The sequence below is a fragment of the Osmerus eperlanus genome, chromosome 15, assembly GCF_963692335.1.
Source record: "Osmerus eperlanus chromosome 15, fOsmEpe2.1, whole genome shotgun sequence".
In the NCBI taxonomy this organism is placed as follows: domain Eukaryota; kingdom Metazoa; phylum Chordata; class Actinopteri; order Osmeriformes; family Osmeridae; genus Osmerus; species Osmerus eperlanus.
Window position 1 is genome coordinate 10,941,200 of NC_085032.1, and position 22,205 is coordinate 10,963,404.

General features: G+C 48.8%; 2 protein-coding genes across 12 annotated transcripts in view; one reads left to right on the forward strand and one right to left on the reverse strand.

The window, feature by feature from the left end:
• Positions 1-160: 160 nt before the first annotated feature.
• On the forward strand, positions 161-4,939 carry nsun6 (NOP2/Sun RNA methyltransferase 6). 3 transcript variants are annotated; one of them, XM_062480073.1, is made up of 11 exons: positions 161-590; positions 735-890; positions 1,188-1,291; positions 1,773-1,879; positions 2,026-2,179; positions 2,381-2,462; positions 2,571-2,690; positions 2,880-3,138; positions 3,235-3,380; positions 3,931-4,056; positions 4,130-4,939. In XM_062480073.1, exons 1-11 carry the CDS (start codon positions 516-518, stop codon positions 4,304-4,306), a joined length of 1,506 nt encoding a protein of 501 aa, XP_062336057.1. In that variant the 5' UTR covers positions 161-515; the 3' UTR covers positions 4,307-4,939. The 3 variants fall into 3 exon arrangements, with proteins under 3 accessions (XP_062336057.1, XP_062336058.1, XP_062336059.1); XM_062480074.1 differs by having other exon boundaries at positions 162-590; positions 2,880-3,024; positions 4,130-4,938; XM_062480075.1 differs by lacking the exon at positions 3,235-3,380 and having other exon boundaries at positions 162-590; positions 2,880-3,024.
• Positions 4,940-5,782: 843 nt separating this feature from the next.
• cacnb2a (calcium channel, voltage-dependent, beta 2a) overlaps positions 5,783-22,205 on the reverse strand; it is a 47,117-nt gene continuing 30,694 nt past the window's right edge. For 6 of the 9 annotated variants that reach the window (XM_062480063.1, XM_062480069.1, XM_062480070.1 and 3 more), the window contains 12 exons: positions 21,450-21,569; positions 16,835-16,957; positions 16,517-16,653; positions 16,209-16,285; positions 15,521-15,654; positions 12,946-13,026; positions 12,741-12,799; positions 12,158-12,267; positions 11,205-11,356; positions 10,198-10,293; positions 9,376-9,558; positions 5,783-8,107 (listed from right to left, as the gene is read on the reverse strand). In XM_062480063.1, coding sequence (XP_062336047.1) covers positions 7,391-8,107; positions 9,376-9,558; positions 10,198-10,293; positions 11,205-11,356; positions 12,158-12,267; positions 12,741-12,799; positions 12,946-13,026; positions 15,521-15,654; positions 16,209-16,285; positions 16,517-16,653; positions 16,835-16,957; positions 21,450-21,569 — 1,989 coding nt within the window. In that variant the 3' untranslated portion in view covers positions 5,783-7,390. Of the gene's footprint in view, positions 8,108-9,375; positions 9,559-10,197; positions 10,294-11,204; positions 11,357-12,157; positions 12,268-12,740; positions 12,800-12,945; positions 13,047-15,231; positions 15,252-15,520; positions 15,655-16,208; positions 16,286-16,516; positions 16,654-16,834; positions 16,958-21,449; positions 21,570-22,205 lie in introns of all 9 variants that reach the window. The other 3 variants (XM_062480066.1, XM_062480072.1, XM_062480067.1) reach the window with 2 other exon arrangements.

Below are 22,205 nucleotides of genomic sequence, written 5' to 3' on the forward strand. Positions count from 1 at the left end.
CCAATAAAAAATGTATCATCCCAAATCTGATGTTAGACTTACTGTATTGATTGTACTTTATATACTTATTTAGTCTTATCTAAGTATGGTATCATCCAGGAGTCGAAATAATTAAATATGGTGCGAGAACTACAACTCCCAGAAACCACTAAAACACGTTTTCGGTGACGTGTAAGGAACTGTACGAGCGAAGTTTGAGAGCAGTATAGACGTGGAGGTTGTCATATGGCCTCACATGTTTGTAATTTACGACTTTAGGTGGAAAAACACGTTCAAACATATTGCTGAAAAAGAGCATAATTAAACCAAAAGATATTTTGACCAAACTTGTCGACCACCACGCGTCTTAAGAGAGGTTGCTGTTCTGTAGCCAGCTAGTTAGCATAGCAGTGCTATAAGTGCATGTCTATTGTCAATTTACCAGTAGTGTAGGTAATCTAGGTACAGTAGTTTGGTTATGAAGACCAAGGAGGAGCTTGAATTTGAAGCAAGTTGAAGAGGAGAGTTGAAACGAAATGTCTGTCTTCCCACCAATTGCTCTGAAGCCCAAAGTGTATGATTACATGAAGAACACATTCATGAATGCAGAGGTTAGTCTATTACGTTTCTTCAGTAACGTCCACTTTCCAGGTAACAAGAGACTTCTACATTAAAAGTGTGTTTCGCATCAAATTAATTAATAATAACATTATTGCAGTCACTCAGTGTACGTTATTCAAATCGTTATACTGTAGCTGTTGGCTGCAGTGGGCGTTGAGGCGGCTGAGGAGAGGTTCCAGAGGCTGCTATCTTGCCTGTCCCACCCGCCTGCCTTCACCTGTGTGCGGGCCAGCACTCACCTGGCCCCCCTGGAGGAGATCCGTCACCGCCTGGGGGAAGAGCTCAGACAGGTCAGACTGAAGCTGGAGGAGCAGTGAGACTGGAAAAGTTCATTGTTCATTGAGATTCAGTTTTCATAAGGAGGTTAAGATGTCCAGCAACAATGCTTGTCATTGTGTGTGGATGTGTGTCTGAGAGTGAAAGTGTGAACGTGCAGTTTTGTTCAGGTGATGGATAATACTTTCAATCTATACCTCACTTGAGAGAACAGTCTCTCAACAATAATGGAAATCAAGTTCAAATCCTCTTAGACATGGCACTGCTATAACTCCACATGCACTCCTGAGCCCTCTCTCCTGTGCCAGCAGCAGCGTTGCGGGCAGCACATGTGTGGTTCTGAGGATGAAGAGGTTACTATCCTCTCCCATCCAAACATTCCAGATGTGCTGCTTCTTCCTGTCATCGGCCCAAGGTATGTGAAGAATGTCAGCCAAAGATCGGACTGCTCCACCGAGGCATAAACAAGTTCCAAGAACCTTCTGTAGCTCTCCATTCAATCTGTCTACTGTTTTTTTTTTATGGCCAGCCACATGTAATTTCATAGAATTACAACCAAAATAAAATATGCTCTCATCCTAGACCTACCATACACAATATTTTGGGTTGCGATCATATACAGACCAAGAAACCATCTCTTGCTTCTTATAACTTTGACAGAGGATTGTTTGTTTAGGGTTAGCTATTCCGTCTTAGCCTATTTATATAGTCTTGTGTTTATGTGTGTGTGTGTCTTTGTAGAATATAGTCTTTTTTTCTTCTTCAGTGTAGGTCTTGGTGTGTGTCTGGGTCTGAAGAAGAGAGAAATGGCATATATGTGGTACATAACGTTTGTGAACTGAAGAGAGAGTGTTGTTTTGTTTTTTGCTCACTTGTTCGCTGACCTCTGCCCCTAGGTCTGTGAAGCAGCTTGGCTCCGAGGTGGTGGTCGGGGCCCTGTGCGGCAGCGCCGTGCTCAGGGGAGCCCACGTCTTCGCCCCCGGGATCCTCGCCACACCCAAGTGTGAGACCTCAACTACTAAGAACGTAGCACTGCGTTTCCTCTCCCTCCCTGTGTGCAGTGTCTGTTTTCTGTTCCAAAGGGAGTCATGAGAAACGTGGGAGCGTGTGGTTCTGACGCCAGATGGTGTTCCTCTCATGTGTCCCCAGTCATGAAGGCTGGAGACACTGTGTCTGTGTTCTCTGACCTGGAGGGGAAGTGCACGCGCGGGTCCAAGAACTTCCAGGGGAAGAGAGTGTTTCTGGGAAACGGGCTTGCCGGATTGGACCGCTCCTCCATCTTCTGCACAAATGAACCAGTCAAGTATGTTGTTCTGAACACCCTTTTCTCTCCAAATGGTTTTCTAATTAAAAAAAGGACCACTTCTGTTGCTTCTTTTAACAAGGGTCTGGGTATCGCTTAGTGGTTAGAGCACTGGTTAAAAAACCCTGTGCTGTGTGTCCCTTTAGATAAAAGCGTCAGCTTGTTGTGTTGAGTGTAACCTCATGATCTTTACCTCCACAGGGGTCTTGGTATTCAGATGGTTGAGCCCCTGTACCAGAGCCCCTCGTTTGATGGTGTGCTCCCCAGCCTGGTCTTTCTGCAGGTACCTCCTCCAACTACCCTCTTCTGGTTTGGAAACAGGAGCTCTCTGGATGCATCTGTGGTCAGAACTTTAGAACTTAGATTCATTCATCTATCCCCCTGGTTCTAGAACCTCCCGTCTGTGGTGGTGGGTCATGTGCTGGGGCCCCGACCCGGAGAACGTATCCTGGACATGTGTGCTGCTCCAGGGGGCAAGACCTGCCACATAGCTGCCCTCATGGGGGGTCAGGTCAGTATTGACCCCCATAAGGGTTCACTACGAAAACAGTCTTCCATCCTTAGAGAGATCACTGATGTGATGTTGGATCAAATGCCCTTTAATTTTCAGTTACTCAGACCACTTTGACCACAAGGTGGTGCTGTTGCACTGTTTTGTACGCCTCTTCCTGCTTTGGTCAGTATGGTTTGTCCCTCGCAGGGAGAGGTAGTGGCGCTGGACAAGATCCGATCCAAGGTGGAGCGCATCCGTCAGAACGCCAAGACCCTGCATCTGGACTGCATCAGAGCTCACTGCTTCAACAGCGTCCAGGCTGTGAGCGGTGACCCTGCCCGGGAAACTGAAGGTACGGAATGTGAGCATCGTCGCCAGACAGCGTCTTGGCTCCGGTCTGGTTGTGAGGAAGCCCAGGACAGAGCACAAGGGAGGGAACAGCTCAATTTGTCTTGCCAGTCTTTTGGTATTCTAGCTCCTTGTTATTGGCTCATGCTCTGACTGATTTAGCTTTGATCAGGCTTCCACGGTTGAGGTAAGCCAGTCTCGCTGCGTTTCCCAGGGCCGCCGTTTCCCCCGGAGAGTTTTGACCGGGTTCTGCTGGACGCCCCCTGTAGCGGGCTGGGCCAGAGGCCCAGCATGGCCTGCAGCTGGGGCCTCAAGGAGGTCTGCTCCTACCAGCCTCTGCAGCGCAAGCTCTTCCACACGGTCGGTCACATGCACACACACGCATGCTGGCAAACACAAACACACTCCCACATAGTACACACAGGAAATAGCAAACACTTTGCACTTTGAGTGTGAGTTTTCCAACCAGTTTACAGAGCCTCAGGTGACATCCAAACAAATGCCTAAACAGAACCAGTTTATCTTATTTCAAGACCCTTGCTGACCAGTAGCTGGCACTGTGGGTCAGCTATAATGTAGCCTATATCCTTGGACCATGCTGCTCTTGTGAAAAAGCTTAAGGCTAGCAGGCAGATGGATCACTGTGGGGAGATTAGAGTCCAATGCACTGCACATCATTTATCCCTGTCACACTCTGAGCTCCATCATAGTCGCCCAGTCATGACATTTCAGCATAGAAACTTTGGAGACAAGCCAGAAAGCTGAATGTGTGTGTGTGGATTTAAGCGTTGGACCACTCAGACAATAGGGTTCTCAATCAAGTGAGATGTGAATCTGAGTTCCAGTAGACTGACCTCTGGTTATTCCAGTGTGTGTTTGTGTTGAGTGTGTGTGATCTGTTGTGTCCCAGGCAATGCAGCTGCTGAGGAGAGGAGGGGTGCTGGTGTACAGCACCTGCACTGTGACCCTGGCAGAGAACGAGGAGCAAGTCGCCTGGGCTCTGAAGACCTTCCCCTGCCTCACACTACAGCCTCAGGTAATAGGCTGGAAACACACACACACACATATACACAGACGCATGCACTCATTTTGACTTTGACGTTTCTCAGGAGCCTCACATCGGAGCAGAGGGCATGATGGGAGCTGGCCTGTCACCTGACCAGCGACGTCTCCTCCAGAGGTTCAGTCCAGAGCTGAGCTGGGCCGGGCCCCCTCCCGTGGCCCTCCCAAGCCGAGCCGACACAGACACGATCGGCTTCTTCATCGCCAAGTTCCAGAAGAGCTGAGCGAGCAGCGGCCGCCCTCTTCCTCCTCCTTTCTCTACCACACAGAAGACTCCAGAAGGCCGGGCCCTCACACAGAGCCAGCTTAGGGGTCTGTAGTGTTTACAGTGTTAACACTCTGCCTGCCCGACAGGACAGTGTTTATAACACACTCTCCCCACCAGCATGCCCCCCATCCCCTGCTGTTTACAACATCCACCTCTTGGTGCCGGCTCTCTCTGTCTGTGGGCCATATAGGGATGAGCTGTGTAAACACAGAGGCCAGGAGAGGGAGGGGTCGAAAACACAGGGGAACTGGGTGGGGGGTGAAAGACAGGGGAAGAGGAAGTGAAGAGAATAGAGAGAATGCGGACTGGTGGACGCAGTTCGGCTTGAGTTGCCATAACAACAGTGACGACACAGCTGCCATGGCAATAGCGGATTGGCTGGCTCCTGGAGCAGAAGCCAGGAAGTGGTGTGCTGAAAGAAGGTTACAAGAGGAATTAACAATTGATGGCCTTTTAGTGGTGTATGTCAAGTACCACTGTGGTTACTGGCACTTGAAGAAGTCAGAATTACCACGCTGAAATACTATACTCTTTCATTTTATTTATTTATTTGAAATAAAATAAATTGCAAGTTCAGTGGTCCTTTCTTGTTTCATTTCTCATAATTGGATGAGATCAAATTTAACCAAAGATAAATCACATGACTAGTTTTAATTTATTCGATGGCAAAAGTGACATGTATCATTCATAGATGGAGGTCAATGTAATAAATTGCACAGCAGCTTCCAGACCATAATGATCACACGCCAGGTCGTTGCTACGTTGGGACCACCAGGTGACCTTCCCGATGACCTCCACTCACTCCATCCTCCTCCATCAGAATGACTATCAATACATCAACAGGATTATTCCTGACACAACGTGGGGGAGATGATGACAGCCATAGCCTGTAGACCCTCCCCCAGATCCATCATCAGCCAGTCCAGCAGGCTGCTCCTTACAGACATGGCCAGAACAGGGAATGATTAGACTTCTCTATTGAAGGACCCTTATCTGGTTGTAAATCTGACCTAGGCACAACCAGACAAGTTCTTCACTTGTACTTGTCTGTGTATAGAGATTGTGCATTGAGTCATGTACTTAAACAGATGAAGCAGTCTTGAGAGTGAGTCAGTGGGGCCTGTAGAGACGAAGGGGGATTTGAACACAGGCTTATATTTAGCTCTTCCCACTCACTGTGCTGTTGTCATTTACGTTGTCATGGCAGCTCCACCTGGGATTCTCAAGATTGTTTCAGAGACTGGCTATTTATAGAGAGCTAGGAGGCCCACTCCTCGTCTGAGGAGGAACATTTGTTGTAAATGTCTGCGCCAGTTATAGAAAACACCAGAAGCAATAGGTATGCACACTGATAGAAAAGCCCCTATGCATTCTAAAACATATTACAGTTGCTTCAATAAATATGAACTAATTGGAGGTCTTGTCCTCTACGTTGATCCTTCACCAAGTTTATTCTTTGTATTTATACATTATGTACATACAAATGTACACCATAAAAAATGTGTAGGGTGCTACTAGAGTAGCATATAAATGGACAGTTTGTTATAATTATATTTTAGGCAAAACCTATAAACTAAAAGTCTGATCATGAATACCAGGGGGACAGGTAGAAATGTAAACAGAGGACAGTGTATCAACTCCCTTATTGTGGCGAGGGCAGCTTGTTTGACGGAGGAACATCTGGTTTTCACATGGTTCATGCAGTATAATGTCACACTTTTACTGAGAGAGTCTAGGTGTGAAATGTGTGAATCACACATTGATCTCAAGTTATCCTGAATCTCTGACCCTGTTTCTGGATTGACTAAATCTGTACTGGGTGGTACAATGGCAGGAGGTGCCCATCCCATAGACAGACTTTTATCTGCTCTGGAGTATTCACACGAGCACAAGCATGTACATTCTGTCGGTTAGATGGGGTGATTGATTTTCAATTACACCCAAACTATAAATTGTGCATTTGGCAAGGTAAAGGAGTAAATTTGGTTCATAGAATTGTCTCATTAACAAATATTTTTTTCCTTCAGTCAAATATTTTCAAGGTTATTTCATAATACACATTCTTCATCTAATTATACTGTCGGGTGAGTTTGAGTTGGTAGAAAAGACTTCTAGCTAGAACTCGTAAGCTACCATGGAGATCAGTTGCAGACAAATGACTGACAATTAAAATGGAAACATCAAGTCTTGATCACTGGACACCAATGTGAAACGTTCTATATTAAAAGTGCTCAACAGAAGGTGTATCAATGTTATAAAATGTTACTGGACCCTTATAAATAGAACAGTACTGCAATGTAAGACAGGAAGTTATGTCACTATTCTGTTGTCTTGTAAGGCAAGACTAAGGTGCGCCCCAAGGAGGCTTCAATATCAGAGGACCAAACATCTAAAATTAATGAAGCAGAATAAAAAGCAAGCAATAAAATAGGAACCAAAACAAATAATAATACATCTGCAAATACAGCATAACCTAACTGGGTTACAGTAGGTCACCTAACCCCACTTCCTATAGTCAATCCTAGCAGTAGTCTGAAAGAACCAATTGTTCAAGTGGCAGCAAGCAAAAAAAAAAAAAAAATATATAAATTAAAAAAACACACATCTAAAATCAATTTTCAAAAGGCTAATCACAGAAAGCACAGCTCAGCACAGAAAATAATTCTGCTCTGTCGTGCTTTACCAAACACAGGCTTTAAAATATGCATATTTGAGAATAGTCATGCATACCCTAGCATAAACGACCACGTCTATGCATAGATACACACACACACATATACATACTGTATATATTCATATCTATTTCTATATAATCAAAATACTGCCGTTGCTAGGGTAGCAACAGCTTTTACAAAGGAAGCATACATTAACGGGAGGCAGGGGTTTGGGGAGGGAGTGTAGCAGCACAGTGGGAGAACTGAACGGTTTTCAAGAACGGAGTGTGAGCACTATGACTTAGTGTGTCTTTGTATGTGTGTATGTGTGTGTGTGTGTTTGTGTGTGTGGTGGGGTCCTCAGGGGACTGGGAAGGGCTAGTTTGTCACTGGTGAATGTAGGAGTCTCTGGCCCAGTCCCCTGTGTCCCCCCTCTTTTTGGGGGCCACCTCCCCCTCTCGGTCCCTGTCGCGGTCGTAGTAGTGGTGGTGGTGATCACGTGCTGGTCGGTGGTGTTGGTGACCACGAGGCTTGTTGCGCTCGTTGTGGTCCTGCTCGCGCTCCTTGGAGCGGTGGTGCCCTGGGCCGTGGCCCCCGGCCTCGTCCGCACCTGCGCGGTGGTGATGGTGGTGGTGATGGTGGTTGTGGTCCCGATGAGGTAGCGCCTCGTAGCGCTGCTGCTGCTGGGGGTGCCCCTCCCCCAGCTCCTCCTCTTCCTCCTCCTCCTCCTCCTCCACTTCTTCCTCCTCCTCCTGGTGGAGCAGGTGAGCGCGGGGCTCTATGTAGGCCGAGTCCCGGCTCTCGGGGGTCTCAGAGTCCAGGGTCTCCTGCCGGGAGAGTCCCCTGGCTCGGCTGCTGTTGTGGTGGTGGTGGTGGTGGTTGTGGTGCTCAGTCCTGGTGGAGGAGGAGCGGTGGTGGATGTGCTGGGGCCTCCTGGAGGACTCTGTCCTTAGGGGCCTCTCCTCCTCGTTGCCCTCCCCCTCTGCCTCGTCCTCCTCCCCCTCCGGGTCTCCCTGGTCCTGGCTCTGGTGGTGGTGGTGGTCCTCTCTGGAGCCCTTCCTCTCTCCCACTGCCTTATCCCCTTTCTGCTCTGCCCCGCTGCCCTGGTGGTTAGCAACACACGTGTGTTAGTGGAGTTAGACACGGCACACACATTACGTCAACACACACACACACGCACACGCACACGCACACACACATGCAGATCAAACAAACACCATGCATTAATTTAAAGTACACAGCATACAGTACAAAGCATGTACTGTATGCTGGTTGAATGTATATGTTCCAAACTACATTCTTACAGGAAACATTCAGTCCTTGAAGCTTGACCTGGAGAATTCAATTTCTGAAAGTGACTAGGTTCGTTTGATTATAGATTGATTTAGATTAAGTCCCAGTCCCTGTGGAATACTAATCTCTGAAGTCCACACGGCCTAACACTCACCAGACCACAGACACACAGTCTGTCTATATCACTCATCTGAAGCTTCATCCATCTCTGCATTTTCAGTCTTACATTTTCCATTGTGGTGGCAATACATAGAAGCAGGGTACAGGGAAAGATACGTGGACATCTTAGGCACATACGTGGAATTAAGAAATAACACAATGACCTCAGTCTGAATGTTCATTATTCAGTCAGACAAAGCAAGTTATTAACCCTTTCTGTACACACCTACAATTTGTATCTACAGTATATTTTAACTAACTGAGGTGTATCATGCAAACAATTGATTATCTATGAGTTAGGGGAAATTGATAAATATAAGACACCAAGAAAATTATTGCAACTGCAGCTGCAACCTGCAGATTGTTAAACCAATCATCCACTTGTCATCTGTGAGACACAGATCTTGTTAATGTTTGTTACAGTGTTCATGACCTCTAAGTCGTTGTTAGTTGGACAAACTCCACCCAAGCCCCACATTCCACCTCTCTGACCTTTTATCTCCCCCTTTAATCAGCTGTTTAATAAACTATACTATTTGTTTTACTCATCCCTCTCTCCTAATCCCTCTATTTCTCCATCCCTGTTTTAACTTGTCTTGTCTAATCCTGCTCATTAGGCCATGGATAGAGGGTGGCTAATCTCTACTGAGCCTGTCTCCCTGCCCTGTCTGCCTGTCTCCCTGTCTCCCTGCCTGTCTCCCTGTCTCCCTGCCCTGTCTGCCTGTCTCCTTGCCCTGTCTGCCTGTCTCCCTGTCTGCCTGTCTCCCAGCCCTGTCTGCCTGTCTTCCCCTGTTTGCCTGCTTCTTATGCCCTGTCCTCCTGTCTCTCTACACAGTCTGCCCATCTCCCTGCACTGTATGCCCCCTCCTGGCCCAGCTCCCTGGCCCACGTTGGGCCTGAGCTTGGTGAGCACCTGTACCTGCATGCTGGAGACCGGGGCTGGGCCCGAGGGCAGGGCGGCCGTGGCCAGCTTGGCTAACAGAGGGTTGGGGGGGCTACAGCTGGCAGGGTGGGTGCTTTTCCAGTAGGCCTCCAAGTAATCAGCCATGTGCTCACAGGCATCCTCCAGCTGGTTCTCATCCAGGATGATGTCAAACATCTCCTGAGAAAGGCCAAAAGATGGACAGAGGAAAAGAGGGAAATATAAAAAGAGAGATAAGGACAAGGGGAAAGGAGGGACGGATGGAGAAAGGAAGTAATTGCAATTGTTGCAAATGCTTTTCTTAGATTTTTTTGCGTAGACTTTCAAATAACTTTGCACAGTTTAAGGAGACCTATTTCTCATACAGTTTTACTGTGAGAATCAATAAATCTGTGTCAGACACAAAATGCAAAAGCATAAAACATTAATTATGTAAAACTTTTTCAGATCAAGCAGCCACTTGAAAAATAAATCCCACTAGGGATACTGCGTTATAGATTTTTAAACTGAGGATTGCAGCTCTGCTAAACTAAAAGTAGTATTCAAGTAGGAAAAAGTAGGACTGGTGGCAGATGAATCTCAGTCAGAAGCATTCCTCTGTACAGTCTCCCAGATCTACTGCTGACCTCAGATAGGAGAGGCTCACAGGCAAACCTCTGGAGTACCAGGTGGACTAGTGGACTAGCTTATGGGGACCATTGGGTCAGGCATTAAAAAGAAATCACAGATAAGGTGCACTAAGTGATGAAGAAATGATTTGGAGCGAGGTCTAGTTTTGACCATGCCTAGCATTGACCCATGCCCAGTGTTCCTACTTACAGGCGGGCACTGTGCCAGCTTGTCGGCTGCTACCATCTGGACGTTGAGGTGCTTGGCCTGAGACTTCCCTCTGGACTTAATGAGCCTCTGAAGAACCTGGGAGGGGAGAGAGAGAGAGAGAGAGAGAGAGAGAGAGAGAGAGGTGTGGGTATAATAATAAGAGTGTGGATCCTATTTTCAACTTCTGAGCCACATTTGTTTCTCCATTGGTAGCGAGGAGTGTAAGAGAGGGTTTTACTCCATCCAAGTGTGATTTAGACCGACAGGACATTGATTTACAGGGGTCTCTTTCTCTATTTTACGCCTCTTCAGCAATGCTTTTTTCATTTCCTATGTAACTCAGTTTTTATTGATCACAGAATCCGGGGCTTTATTTCCACGCCGCTGAAGGTCGTTGGCTGCGATGAGTCAGTCACGTCACGCACACGCCCCTCGTTTGGACGAGGGAGCTGTCAGACGTGACAGGTCATATAAAAAAAAAACACTAAGCAAGAACACGCTCTGTAACAGAAAAGCGATATGAACAGTGACAAGATGCATCCATACAGCCCAGGCCCCCAGGGGTGTCTAGAAACCAGTACAACACTGGAGTCTAAGGAACCCTTCCCTTCAGATTGGCCGCTTCATCAATCTGTCTCTCCTGTCAGTCGGCCTTCCTCTCCAGCGGGACCCTCAGGCCACGCCCCGGGCTGCGGCGCTGCCTTCCGTCTACCCATTCACACCCGGCTCAGTTCTCACAGCTAAGTGCTGGCAGAGAATATACAATGTTTCATTAAAACAGGCTATCGCTCTAGTCTGTATGGTTTAACCTGCTCTGAGATATTACAGTGGTCATCAGAATTATCTACCTACAATAAGATCGAAGTACAACTATGGACAATGCAATGGTTTTGTGTTATATTGTATTATTGCTCTTTGGTGTACGTTAGTTATGGTGTTTTATTGTTAGTCTGAGTGTGGTCTGGTAACAGTGTCTGGTTAGTTAGGGTTTTCCCGAGCAGCCTCACCTTGGGCGAGGAGATCTTCACGTAGACAATGATGGGTGCCAGAGAGGTTTTGCCCAGCTGGGTTGGGTGGTTGATGGTGTCGGCGTCCAGAACCACGAGCTGTAAGGTCCGGGCCAGCTCGAAGATCCTCTCGATCTCACTCTGGACCTCAGCTGTGGGGAGAGAGAGAGAGAGAAAAAAAGAGAGAATATATATTAGAAATGCCTTATTATCTGTTAATTAACACTTACACCAGCACCTGGATCTAAAGTGTTACCATATCTAATGAGCTTTGTATTAGCTGGGCACCCTGAGGTCATAGGCATACAACACTATCAGTTCAGGATGTTTCCTTAGTGTGGCTTGTGATTATTAACTCAAACACAGATTCTGTTTGTCCAGGTTTGAGGCCTGCTCGGATACACATGCCTAGCACTGGGTTTGTTTCTGGAAATTAAGCCACAAGGCCAGATGTTTGGTGATTGGAGTGTATTGTATAATATTGCTCCCTCCCTCCCTCCCGCACTCCCTCCCTCCCTCCCTCCCCCCCTCCCTCCCTCCCTCCCTCCCTCCCGCACTCCCTCCCTCCCTCCCCCCCTCCCTCCCTCCCCCCCTCCCTCCCTCCCTCCCTCCCTCCCTCCCCCTGATGACCAGCTAGGTCCCGGCTGACGAATTTGCTATACTTGATTCAAAGCTTGTTCATCAAACACTGGCCAATCAGACGGGTTGTTGAGCTTGTTATCTGACATGCCTCTCGTCTCCAGCTCTCATTAAGAACACAAACCTGTAATCACAGGCCAAAGCCTGTCCTACTTTGCCTGCAGTGACATAGTCTGTTGACTGTTTTATTACAGGCATCATTAGGAGTGTCTCTAATCTTCTCCTCCCTTCTCGCTCTTTAAGCCTCTCTCTAGGACACGGCGGGTGAGAAGAAGAAAGAGGGGGGGGGGGGGCATCTCTCCCTGAGAGTCTACCTAGGTTGGAGCGTGTGTTGGAGCGCTCGATGATGGCGTGCTTGCTGGGGTTGTTGAGGACTGAGCGTTTGGCGAGAGAGATGTCCGCCGTCACCCTGGTGATGGATATCCTGGGAGGAGGGGAGGAGAAGGAGGCAGAAGTCCGGGTCAGCAGCAGAGAAGAGGACAGGGACAACACCACATCAATAGACAGAGAGCTCTAGTCATGAGAAAGGTTTCAAAACCCCTTCAAAAAGTCTTGCTAGACAACCTTGTGGTCTGTGTACTGTAAGTTTATGGTGTGTGAGGGGTGGCCAGAAAGTGGCTGGGCCAGGGACTGGAGGATCCCTCTCAGCGCCAGGGTCCACTATGGCCTATTAAGGACATGGAGCAGGCCTATTTAAAGCAGCAGCACACATCCCCAGGCCAAACAAACTTGTTACACACTCCCTCTCCAGGGACGGCTAAATACCAGCCTATAGAACTCAGGGAGACAGAGAGCAAGAGAGAGATAGAGGGAACGAGCTAGAAAGAGCTAGAAAGAGAGAGGGTGAGGAGGGAAATGGGAAAAGGGAGGGATTAGAAAAAATCCCATTCACATTACCTCCCCTCAAATCTGTGTTTTAAAAAGTCAAACAGCGCCTTCTGCATCATGTCCGTCACCTGAGAACAGATGGGAGAAACATTGTAACGTCCACTGTTGAGCCGGATGTGAACCGTTTCAGGGATACTAACTAATTAGTAACTTCTGAGTTCATTGCTACAGCAAGTTTCCTCCAGTTAAAACATGCATAGATTTGAAGTGCTACCTCGTAGCCCTTCAGCGAAGGTCCCACTAGGACCACTGGCCTCATGGAAGGCACAACGTCATATGGAGGAATGTGTTCCGTCTGCCGAGAAATGAGACAAGCTGTCAGCTTCACGCGTCTGGGGAGCTAACATACACACTCACCAGCACAGACCACATAGGGAGGGAAGGGCCGGGCATAACAAACACACTTCATATTAACACACAGCTCTTTGACCCTGGAGAGCCACTATCCTGGAGGTTTAAGACCTCATCAAATAGCAGGTTGATAATAAGAATCCGGTTTCTGACCACAGTAGTTGGAGGACAGTACCTACAGGAAGGAAGCTCTCCAGGATTGAGGACCGAGAGTGTTAACTTAGTTGAATGATGAAATGAGGTGCTTCAACGTGGATTTTTTTGTTTGCTATCGCCAAACATCTCAAACACATCCTGTGAGGTCAACCTCCTGAACTAAACTTGGATAACACACTGTGCTATTTGTTGAGCTCATTTCATCCTTCACCTGTTCTCTATTTTAGAGGGAGGGGAATTTGAGTCAGAGGAGAGGTTGTCAGACAAGACAGTACATCTGAAACACATTTAGTTAGTAGGCAGCGAGCAAACCGGTTAAAAGACAGACCCACTTACACAGCCAACTACAGAGTGATGGCTCAGTGTATCCATCAACTTCAAAGAGAGACAGTGTGTGCTTGCAAGTGTGTGACAGAGCGACATCCAACTTCTAATGCTCCAGCTCTACCACCCCTCCCCAGTGACAAGGCATATATTTGTGGGATCCTTCTCCTCGCGAGCTGCCCGTCAGCTACAAGCCACGCAGGTAAACGAAAGCGTCGGGAGAGGCGGTGGCGTGTGATGTTAGCTCTGCAGGAGACAGGCCTGTCAGCTCGCTGGGAAGTGAGTCTGGTTCCTTACTTTTCCTCCTCTCATCGCTGACAACTGACTAGCTAGCAACTAGCTAGCATAACGTCTGTCTGGGGCTCTGCAGCATTCACATTTTAGGTCTCTATTTTTCTGTTTCTCACTCTGTCTCTCTCTCGTCATCACTCTGTTTGTGTTCTGCTCTTATCTTTTTTTCAGGTTCATTTAGTCTACAACCTTGTGCCCTTTTTCTTTCTTTCTTTCTTTCTTTCTTTCTTTCTTTCTCTCTAACTCCCTCTCTTTCATGTTGTTTAAATGTGTAACATCTGCTGCCGTCAGTGACCCCCCTAGGGACCTGGGGTGACATCAGAGCAGAAGAACGCAGCCGGCCAGTTCTGACCGCCGATCAACATGCACGCATCCCGGGACAGCCTGATGACGGACATGTCACATCCTTACCCAATCACGTCCGGAGACGTTACGTCACATGTGGAGACTTTCTTGGACTACTGTAACTTATATGGAACTGTAACTTTCATATTTCAGGACACGTTTATATACAACGTCCTGTTCAAAATAACCGAATTGTTTTCTTGTTGTAAAAACATTCATGCAAGCTGATCAGTGATTCCAGTAATGGTGATTATTGTCTGTGTCTTATATTGTGTGAACAGACGTAATTGTTTTACTAAAGACAAAACACAATGGTTTGGGAATGACTGCATCCACAAAACATGTGGCAAGGGTGCCTTATGGAATATTTTGAACTCTGAATATAGCCCTGTTTTACATAAGAACAAGTTTATGTAAGTTGTTTGCAAGGCACTGCACCAGAACAGACCATTGACAAAGAATATGCTTATTAGAACAAAAGCAACACCAGAAACCTGCCTGGATACACTGAGGTCTCACTGAGCTTCAATCAAACATGCACACACACACACACACACACACATATATAGACACTATCACAGAGGGGTGGGGGTTGCTGCAGAGAAAAGGATCAGATAGGCACATCAGCCCCCAGCTCCAGGCCCAGCTCCAGGCCCAGCTCCAGACCCAAGCCCAGCACCAGGCCCAGCTCCAGACCCAGCTCCAGGCCCAGCTCCAGGCCCAGCACCAGACCCAGCTCCAGACCCAGCTCCAGACCCAGCTCCAGGCCCAGCACCAGACCCAGCTCCAGGCCCAGCTCCAGGCCCAGCTCCAGACCCAGCTCCAGGCCCAGCTCCAGGCCCAGCACCAGACCCAGCTCCAGGCCCAGCTCCAGGCCCAGCTCCAGACCCAGCTCCAGACCCAGCTCCAGACCCAGCTCCAGGCCCAGCTCCAGGCCCAGCACCAGACCCAGCTCCAGGCCCAGCACCAGCTCCAGACCCAGCTCCAGGCCCAGGCTGGTGGCTGGCTGGGGACGTGCCGTATTCCAACTTACCGACTTCTGCTTCTGCTTAGCTACAACGGTGAAATGGAAGAGAGAGAGAGGTTAAGGACAGGAAGGCATGCTAACAACTTGACGCGGAGGGACACGGACGGTGGCACACGGAGGACAAACAGTACGGACGCTGAGTGATGCTGAGCAGCCACAGGCATTCCGTGGGAGCCGAGCGGGCGGTCAGAGAGAGAGAGACAGAGAGGGAGAGAGACAAAGAGAATAGAGAGAGAAAGAGAGAGAGAAAAAGAGAAAGAAAGAGAGAGAGGACCAATACAGGCGCCACGTTTACCTTCTTAAAGAAAGGCATTCGTTTCTCTTTTGCTAGGGGAGACATGACTGTGTTTGGACTGGCTTTAGGGGAGCGCAGGTTGACTGGAAGCTCATTGTCCTCTGGGTCTAAGCCTGTGGCGTCTATGTCAATGGCTACGCACACAGACAGACAGGTCCAGAGTCATACCAAGGTACAGGAAACACACAAGGCAACAACACCTGGGTCAAGGAGCATCTGTAATTTCTTAGGCTGTGAGTGGTTTAATACCTGGTTGGGAACCAATTTACCTATGAGGTAATTCAAAACACACCTCAATTACTTTAAAATACAAGTGTTTGGTCTATGTTACTGGCCCAGGTCTTGATGCTTCACACTAAGGTATTTAGACAGAGAGAATACAAACACCAACAGTAGACAACACAAAGGGTAAAACCACAAGAGACCCGAGACTGCAAGAAAGGCCACACAATGATACACATACTGTCAGTGTCTGAGATCTTAGCTATGATTTAGTAGCATTGAGATGAGCTCATATAAAAACACTCAGTAGAACATTCACTTTGCAGTTTGGTCTAACCATTTTAATTCCATTCTGTTTATTTATCTCTAGTCTGAGAGTCTGAAGTAAGACTGTTGTGTTAACAATTGGACAGAGTTGGTTATAGTGATGATGTTATGAGTCTTGGCAAAGGGTCTCATTGCTTACCAGAAGAAGGAGGGGTAGATTTCCGAGAGTTAGGAACCACTTCACCTAAACTGGAGGACGAGTTTGCTCCCAATTTACTGTGTGTGAGTGAGAGAGAGAGAGATAGAGCAAGAGAGAGAGAGGGGGCGACAACAAAAGTTTTATCGTAAACGTGTGACAGCACTATTTATTCCTTGAAATGTGTTCATGCTGCTGGGGTTCATTTGGCTTCAAAGTCAGCTAGGCTAGGGAGGAAGAGAGATGGTGTGGTAGTTTCCATGGTGACGGTGATGAGGTGGGGAGGGGCGCAAGGAGCAGGGGAGTTGTACCTGGAGTGGAACTTGCCCTGCTTGGCCCTGTGTTCGTGTTGGATGCGAGTGTTCTCTATCTTCACAGGACTGGGGATGAAGCCGATCTCACAGCCTTCCTTCACCAGGCGGCCTATCCACCAGTCATTATTGAATTTCTATGGAGAGAAAGTACCTTTAGTACTCCTCTTCTTCATCATCATAATCATCCATATCATAAATATCATCATCAATGTCATCCATGTCACCATCACCGTCCTCGTCATCATCACCCAATTCACCTTCTTGATCGTGATTCAGTCGACTTTGGCGTGTGTGTGTGTGTATGTGACCCCTCACCTCTTTGACATGGAGGAAGTCTTTAGCCTCAAAGGAAATGGCCATGCCGGGCACTGGGACATCGTCGTCATGGCCGCCGCTGTAGTGGACGTTGGTGCGGACGGCAAAGGCAACCGGTTTAGTCTGTTATGGTAAAGAACCACACAGAGACCAGTCACTCACGGTATAGGAGGCTGCTGTTAAGCTCCCCCTGTCCGGGTTGTGTCGGTAGGGAGAGACTGAGATGCTTAGCGGAGTGGAGGCCTCCCTGGGTGTAGGTATGTGGGAAGTTTTTATAGTGTTATGGGATGAGGTTGTGAAAGAGAGTCAAGCTATTTTCTCCCCATTGTTGGAAATATCCCTAGTAAAGATGCTAGTGGCAGGCTGAGTCACTCCTCTATGATGTATTTATGAAAGCATGTGGTCCTTCTGTCTCCCCCGGTCACCTTGCTATGCTAGCACACAGCCAGACACAGAAGCAGAAATGCTGCCCAACCTGTATCGACACTGCCGTCAAAACATAACCATTACCCATCAAGCCAGAGAGAGACAAAACGCCACAAAGCAGCAGGAGACGACTTCATCGCTTCAGCCTTTTTTGGCCTCATAAATAACGACAGGCAACCGCGTTCATGTAAATGGTGTGTAAATCCAGCCTTGAAACTTTAAAGCCGTTGGATCGATAACGGCCTCCACCTATCTCATCATCTGTGACCTTCTCATCCGGGATAGCCTGTCCCTCCAGATAACACATAAAGCTAATGAACTGGTTCAGTTCCCCGCAGGGGGGTTCTGACACCATGTAGCCGCTCCACGTTGTGAATTGATCGGGCATCCGCGATGCTAACCCTCCGTTCCGGACAGGAGCTAAGCCTCACAGCAGTAGTGAGGCATTACATTTTCGGCAAAAAGGGGATTTAACAAAGACTTAAACAAAAAATAGGTCACTGAGAAGAGGAAAGAGTGGGCACGCAACACACATAGACGCACACACACACACACATACACAAACACTCTAAATCTCAACCTGACAGTAGACAAAAAAAACAAACATAATTCAATCAATCAAATGCTATTGGGCACAGCATTGTAATCCGCAGTGAGTCTGAGTATGGCAGCGGCAGGGACAGTGGCAAGTGACATGGACGTTGCCCCCCGTCCAGATCACATGACCTCCTGCCAGCGAGAGCGTGACGAGCCTGCCTGCCTGTCTGGGGCAGTCTGACTGAACAGATGCGGCGAGTGCGCAGTGTGCTGTGGTGTACTGTAATCCTCCAGAAGGACTCTGGTTTACATGGTCACCTGCCGATGAGATGGACCGGGGGTGGGGGGGGGGGGGTGGCAGGGCTGTGGGAGACCTGGATTAGCTTGATACAGTAGAATAGAGTAGAATAGACTACAGTAGAGTAGATCAGAACCCAGCAGAGTCGAGGCGAGTCTTGAAGATCAGAGTAGAGTGGATTAGTGAACCTTGGATGGGCTGGTGGGGAGGGATCTCCGTGTTTCTGCTGCCCTTCACTGTCAGGTCATGTTCTGTATGAATATGGGACAGGCGCACACCCACCATGATTAACTATGAAGACACGTGGCTTCAAACATCACCATAGTACTCTCTAAAGTACTTATAGGGGCCCGCACAGCACGTAATGGGACATGCTAATAGCGGTGGTATGTATGCGCGGGTGTCCATGTCAATGTCGTGAGATCCCATCTCTGGGCTACAGTGTGTGTACTGTACAGGCACAAGACGACACATGGAGGACGCTGTGTCCTTGATGATCGCATACTTGATGAGCCACATGGGTACATTAAGGCAAGGCTTCTGTCAGGAGGAGTGTGTGTGTGTGTGTGTGTGGGGGGGGGGTCTCTCTCATGGCCTGTTGCCTCTGCACCACCTCTCAGCTTCTCCACAGTCACCAGCAGGGATACATTTTAGGGATCTGTGGCACTTTTTGGTGGCTGGTTTGATGGCATTTTACAAGCAACACATACACACACACACACACACACACACACACACACAGAGTCTCATGTGCCACCTCCGATCCCGGGTGACAGCCAGTGTAATGGCTCCACACAACTGGTTCCCTCTCCTGTCTCAGGCTATAGACCCCTGCTCTCTCCCTCCTCAGTAGGTATCTCTTTTCATTACGCATGCTGTATTGACCGCTAGGAAAGAGAGAGCAAGAGGGAGAAAGAAAGGGGGAGGGGAGATGAAGGGAAAGAGGGACTGAGAGAATGATGGAGGAGGGGAGTGTTGGAGAGAGTGAAGAGGAGGGAGAGCAGGTAAGAGGGGGATATGAAGAATGAAGGGAGAATGTGAGAAGGGGGATTGAAAAGAAAAATAGAAAGACAGGGACAGACATAAGAAATGGAGTGAAATAGAGACTGTGGGATAGACAGAGGTAGAGATAAAAGGCTTGAAAGGAAGGCAGCTACTATGTGGTCAATGGCCAATCACCATTGACCAATCCTCCATTAGACCCCTCCGCACCCAATGAATATTTCCTGAGCTAATATCCCCCGGTCTTCGCTCCGCCCACACTCACGCCTGCTGAGCGTTTGGTCTTAGAGTTGCTGATTGGCCCATGTAGCACGCATCATGAGCGTTTCCATTAGGAGATCCACGGCGATAGATCATTTCTCGAACATTTCACCTTGGGTGCTCTTCATCGTTTTGATAGGAATCGTCCTGTCTTAGCCCAGCAGCAGGCTTGTTCTAGAGGGGAGCCTGCTGCTACTGCAGACTGGTTCAATCGAGCTTTAATGCGACACAGTAAGGTCTCTGTGACCTTCATCAATCCAGCATGGGCTTTTTTGAGTTTATAAATGAGCATAGCCCATATGGCTATTTATTTATTACAGCGCTGCTTTGCATAATAAAACTGAATATAAGGACAGCCCCCTGAAGGCCAGATACTGAAGAGTTTGTTTGAATATTTAACATTTAAATCCTACATGTATTCATTAGGATGACTGGAAATGTGCAGAGACACCAAGAGGGTTGGGTCGTTGGTGTGCTCATGTGTTTGTCTGAATAAAATTCCATGGATTTTCATAGAAGTTGCAGTCTGATGTCAACAGTCTGTCTGAGGGGCCCCGAAATATTCCACCAGCAGCTGTAGGTCCCACTGGACCAATCAGAGCCGAGTCCTGCCCTGTCTCTGGAGTCTCAGGCCCCCGGGTCTGCTGGGACACTCTGTGCCCTGTGATGCACTAGGGTCGCTCACGGTCAGGGCCGGACAGGATGTGTCCTGTCTCAGCGTGACAGGACTGGGTGTTGGGGTGTAGAGAGAGCGCCGCTGATCTGAGACAGCTGCTTCACACAGCTCTCTGCCATTTGAACGGGCAACGTCTTGACTATTTGACTACATTTCAAATGTAGTTTTAAGACGCTTGGTAAAGTTGATCCATAAACTACAGACACACCTGAGAAGTCATCGGAGGAGACTGCTAAGAGAGGACCACATCTCCCTAATGGAGATCCCAACGCTTAGTGAGGTCGTGTTCAGAGGCGCGGAAGTCCACAGAGCTTTTGCCACGATGTACTTACTGTACAAACTGTGGCTCTACTGAAGACAACTTGTTGTGAATTACAGCTCATAAACCATTACAGTCATCAGGGCTGCCCTTTCACTGACCCTCCCTACCTCGTCTGAGACCTGATCAACGAGTGGCTGCTTTTACAGCTCCTGCCGTATATATCAGCGTCCGCTGGTGGGGGTAATCCACGGCAGGTTATCTGCTGCCAACTTATCTTTTTAATTAGCGAACAGGAGGGCCTCGTTCTGGGACGTAAAACCCTCCAGCTGCTCCGACGCCCCTCTCCAGGCGGAGAGCAGGAGGAGGGAGAGGAGATGATGCCAGAAGGAGGCGGCTGAGGGAACGGCTGGAGGTTTGAGGCTGAGGGGGCCATACGGAACCGGAGAGCTCCACCCTCTCCCCTTCCCTGAGATATGCTTCTCTGGAGCCCTGCTGTCCCCGGCTGCTGACCTGAGAGAGCGGAGGCCACCTGTGGCCACTGAGCTTCACAGGTGCTGGATGCAATCATGTTTCCTGGACTGACTGCTCCTCCTCACACTAACACCCTGCTCAGGCTATGGTCGCTACCTCGCACGGCTATGCCCGGAGGGAGAGGAGGAGAGAAGGTGAGGGAGAGGAGAGAATGTGAGGGAGAGGAGAGAAGGTGAGGGAGAGGAGGAGAGAAGGTGAGGGAGAGGAGGGGAGAAGGTGAGGGAGAGGAGGAGAGAAGGTGAGGGAGAGGAGGAGAGAAGGTGCGGGAGAGGAGGAGAGAAGGTGTGGGAGAGGAGGAGAGAAGGTGAGGGAGAGGAGAGAATGTGAGGGAGAGGAGAGAAGGTGAGGGAGAGGAGGAGAGAAGGTGAGGGAGAGGAGGGGAGAAGGTGAGGGAGAGGAGGAGAGAAGGTGAGGGAGAGGAGGAGAGAAGGTGCGGGAGAGGAGGAGAGAAGGTGTGGGAGAGGAGGAGAGAAGGTGAGGGAGAGGAGAGAATGTGAGGGAGAGGAGGGGAGAAGGTGAGGGAGAGGAGGAGAGAAGGTGAGGGAGAGGAGGAGATAAGGTGCGGGAGAGGAGGAGAGAAGGTGCGGGAGAGGAGGAGAGAAGGTGAGGGAGAGGAGGGTACCTTGGCCTTCTCGAGCTGGGCTTGGGCCTGGCGCTCGGCCTCTCTTCGCACCGCCTCCTTATCCTCCTCCAGGGACACATCTGAGTCTGATGGACGGCTGGTGTAGGAGTCCGCCGAACCCTGCAGGAGAACACACACACACCTTAATGTCACGCCGTCGCACAAACTCAACGACACATTCAGGACTGGCGTCCCAAAAATTGTGCAAACACACTAGATCAGGTACTTTGTCTAAGAGTAGAATGGCCATGAACCCTGCCATGGCCACATTCAGCTCTATAGGTGGAATGACCCAGAGGTCAAGTTGAGGAGAATGGTCCTCGGTGATTATATTGACACCGTAACCCAGAGGGCACAAGCAGACATGAACATAACAAAACAGAGCAGTGGTAACCATGGAACCCCCTCCTCCCAAGCCTCCGTCCACCTCACAATCAGCAGGACTGTCTCAGACAGCCTCTGAGTGTCATCTCCCTCCAGGCCTTCTTCTCATCCATCCCTCCCATGGTCTCAGCTGTTCCCCAGCAGAGCTCTCTGTAGATGGGACGAGCTACTATTGGAAAGCTGGAGGCTCCAATTTGGGCTTGTGTGTGAGTGACGGGGTTGTGGGTGTGTGTATGCATGTGTGTGCGTGTGTGTGTGTACGTGTGTGTGTTTTGATACGTCTTACACGCCTGGAGGCATGTAAAGAAGCAGACATAGGTACCACCTGACATTTTGTCACTCCACAGTGAACAAGCGCTGTGTGTCTGACAC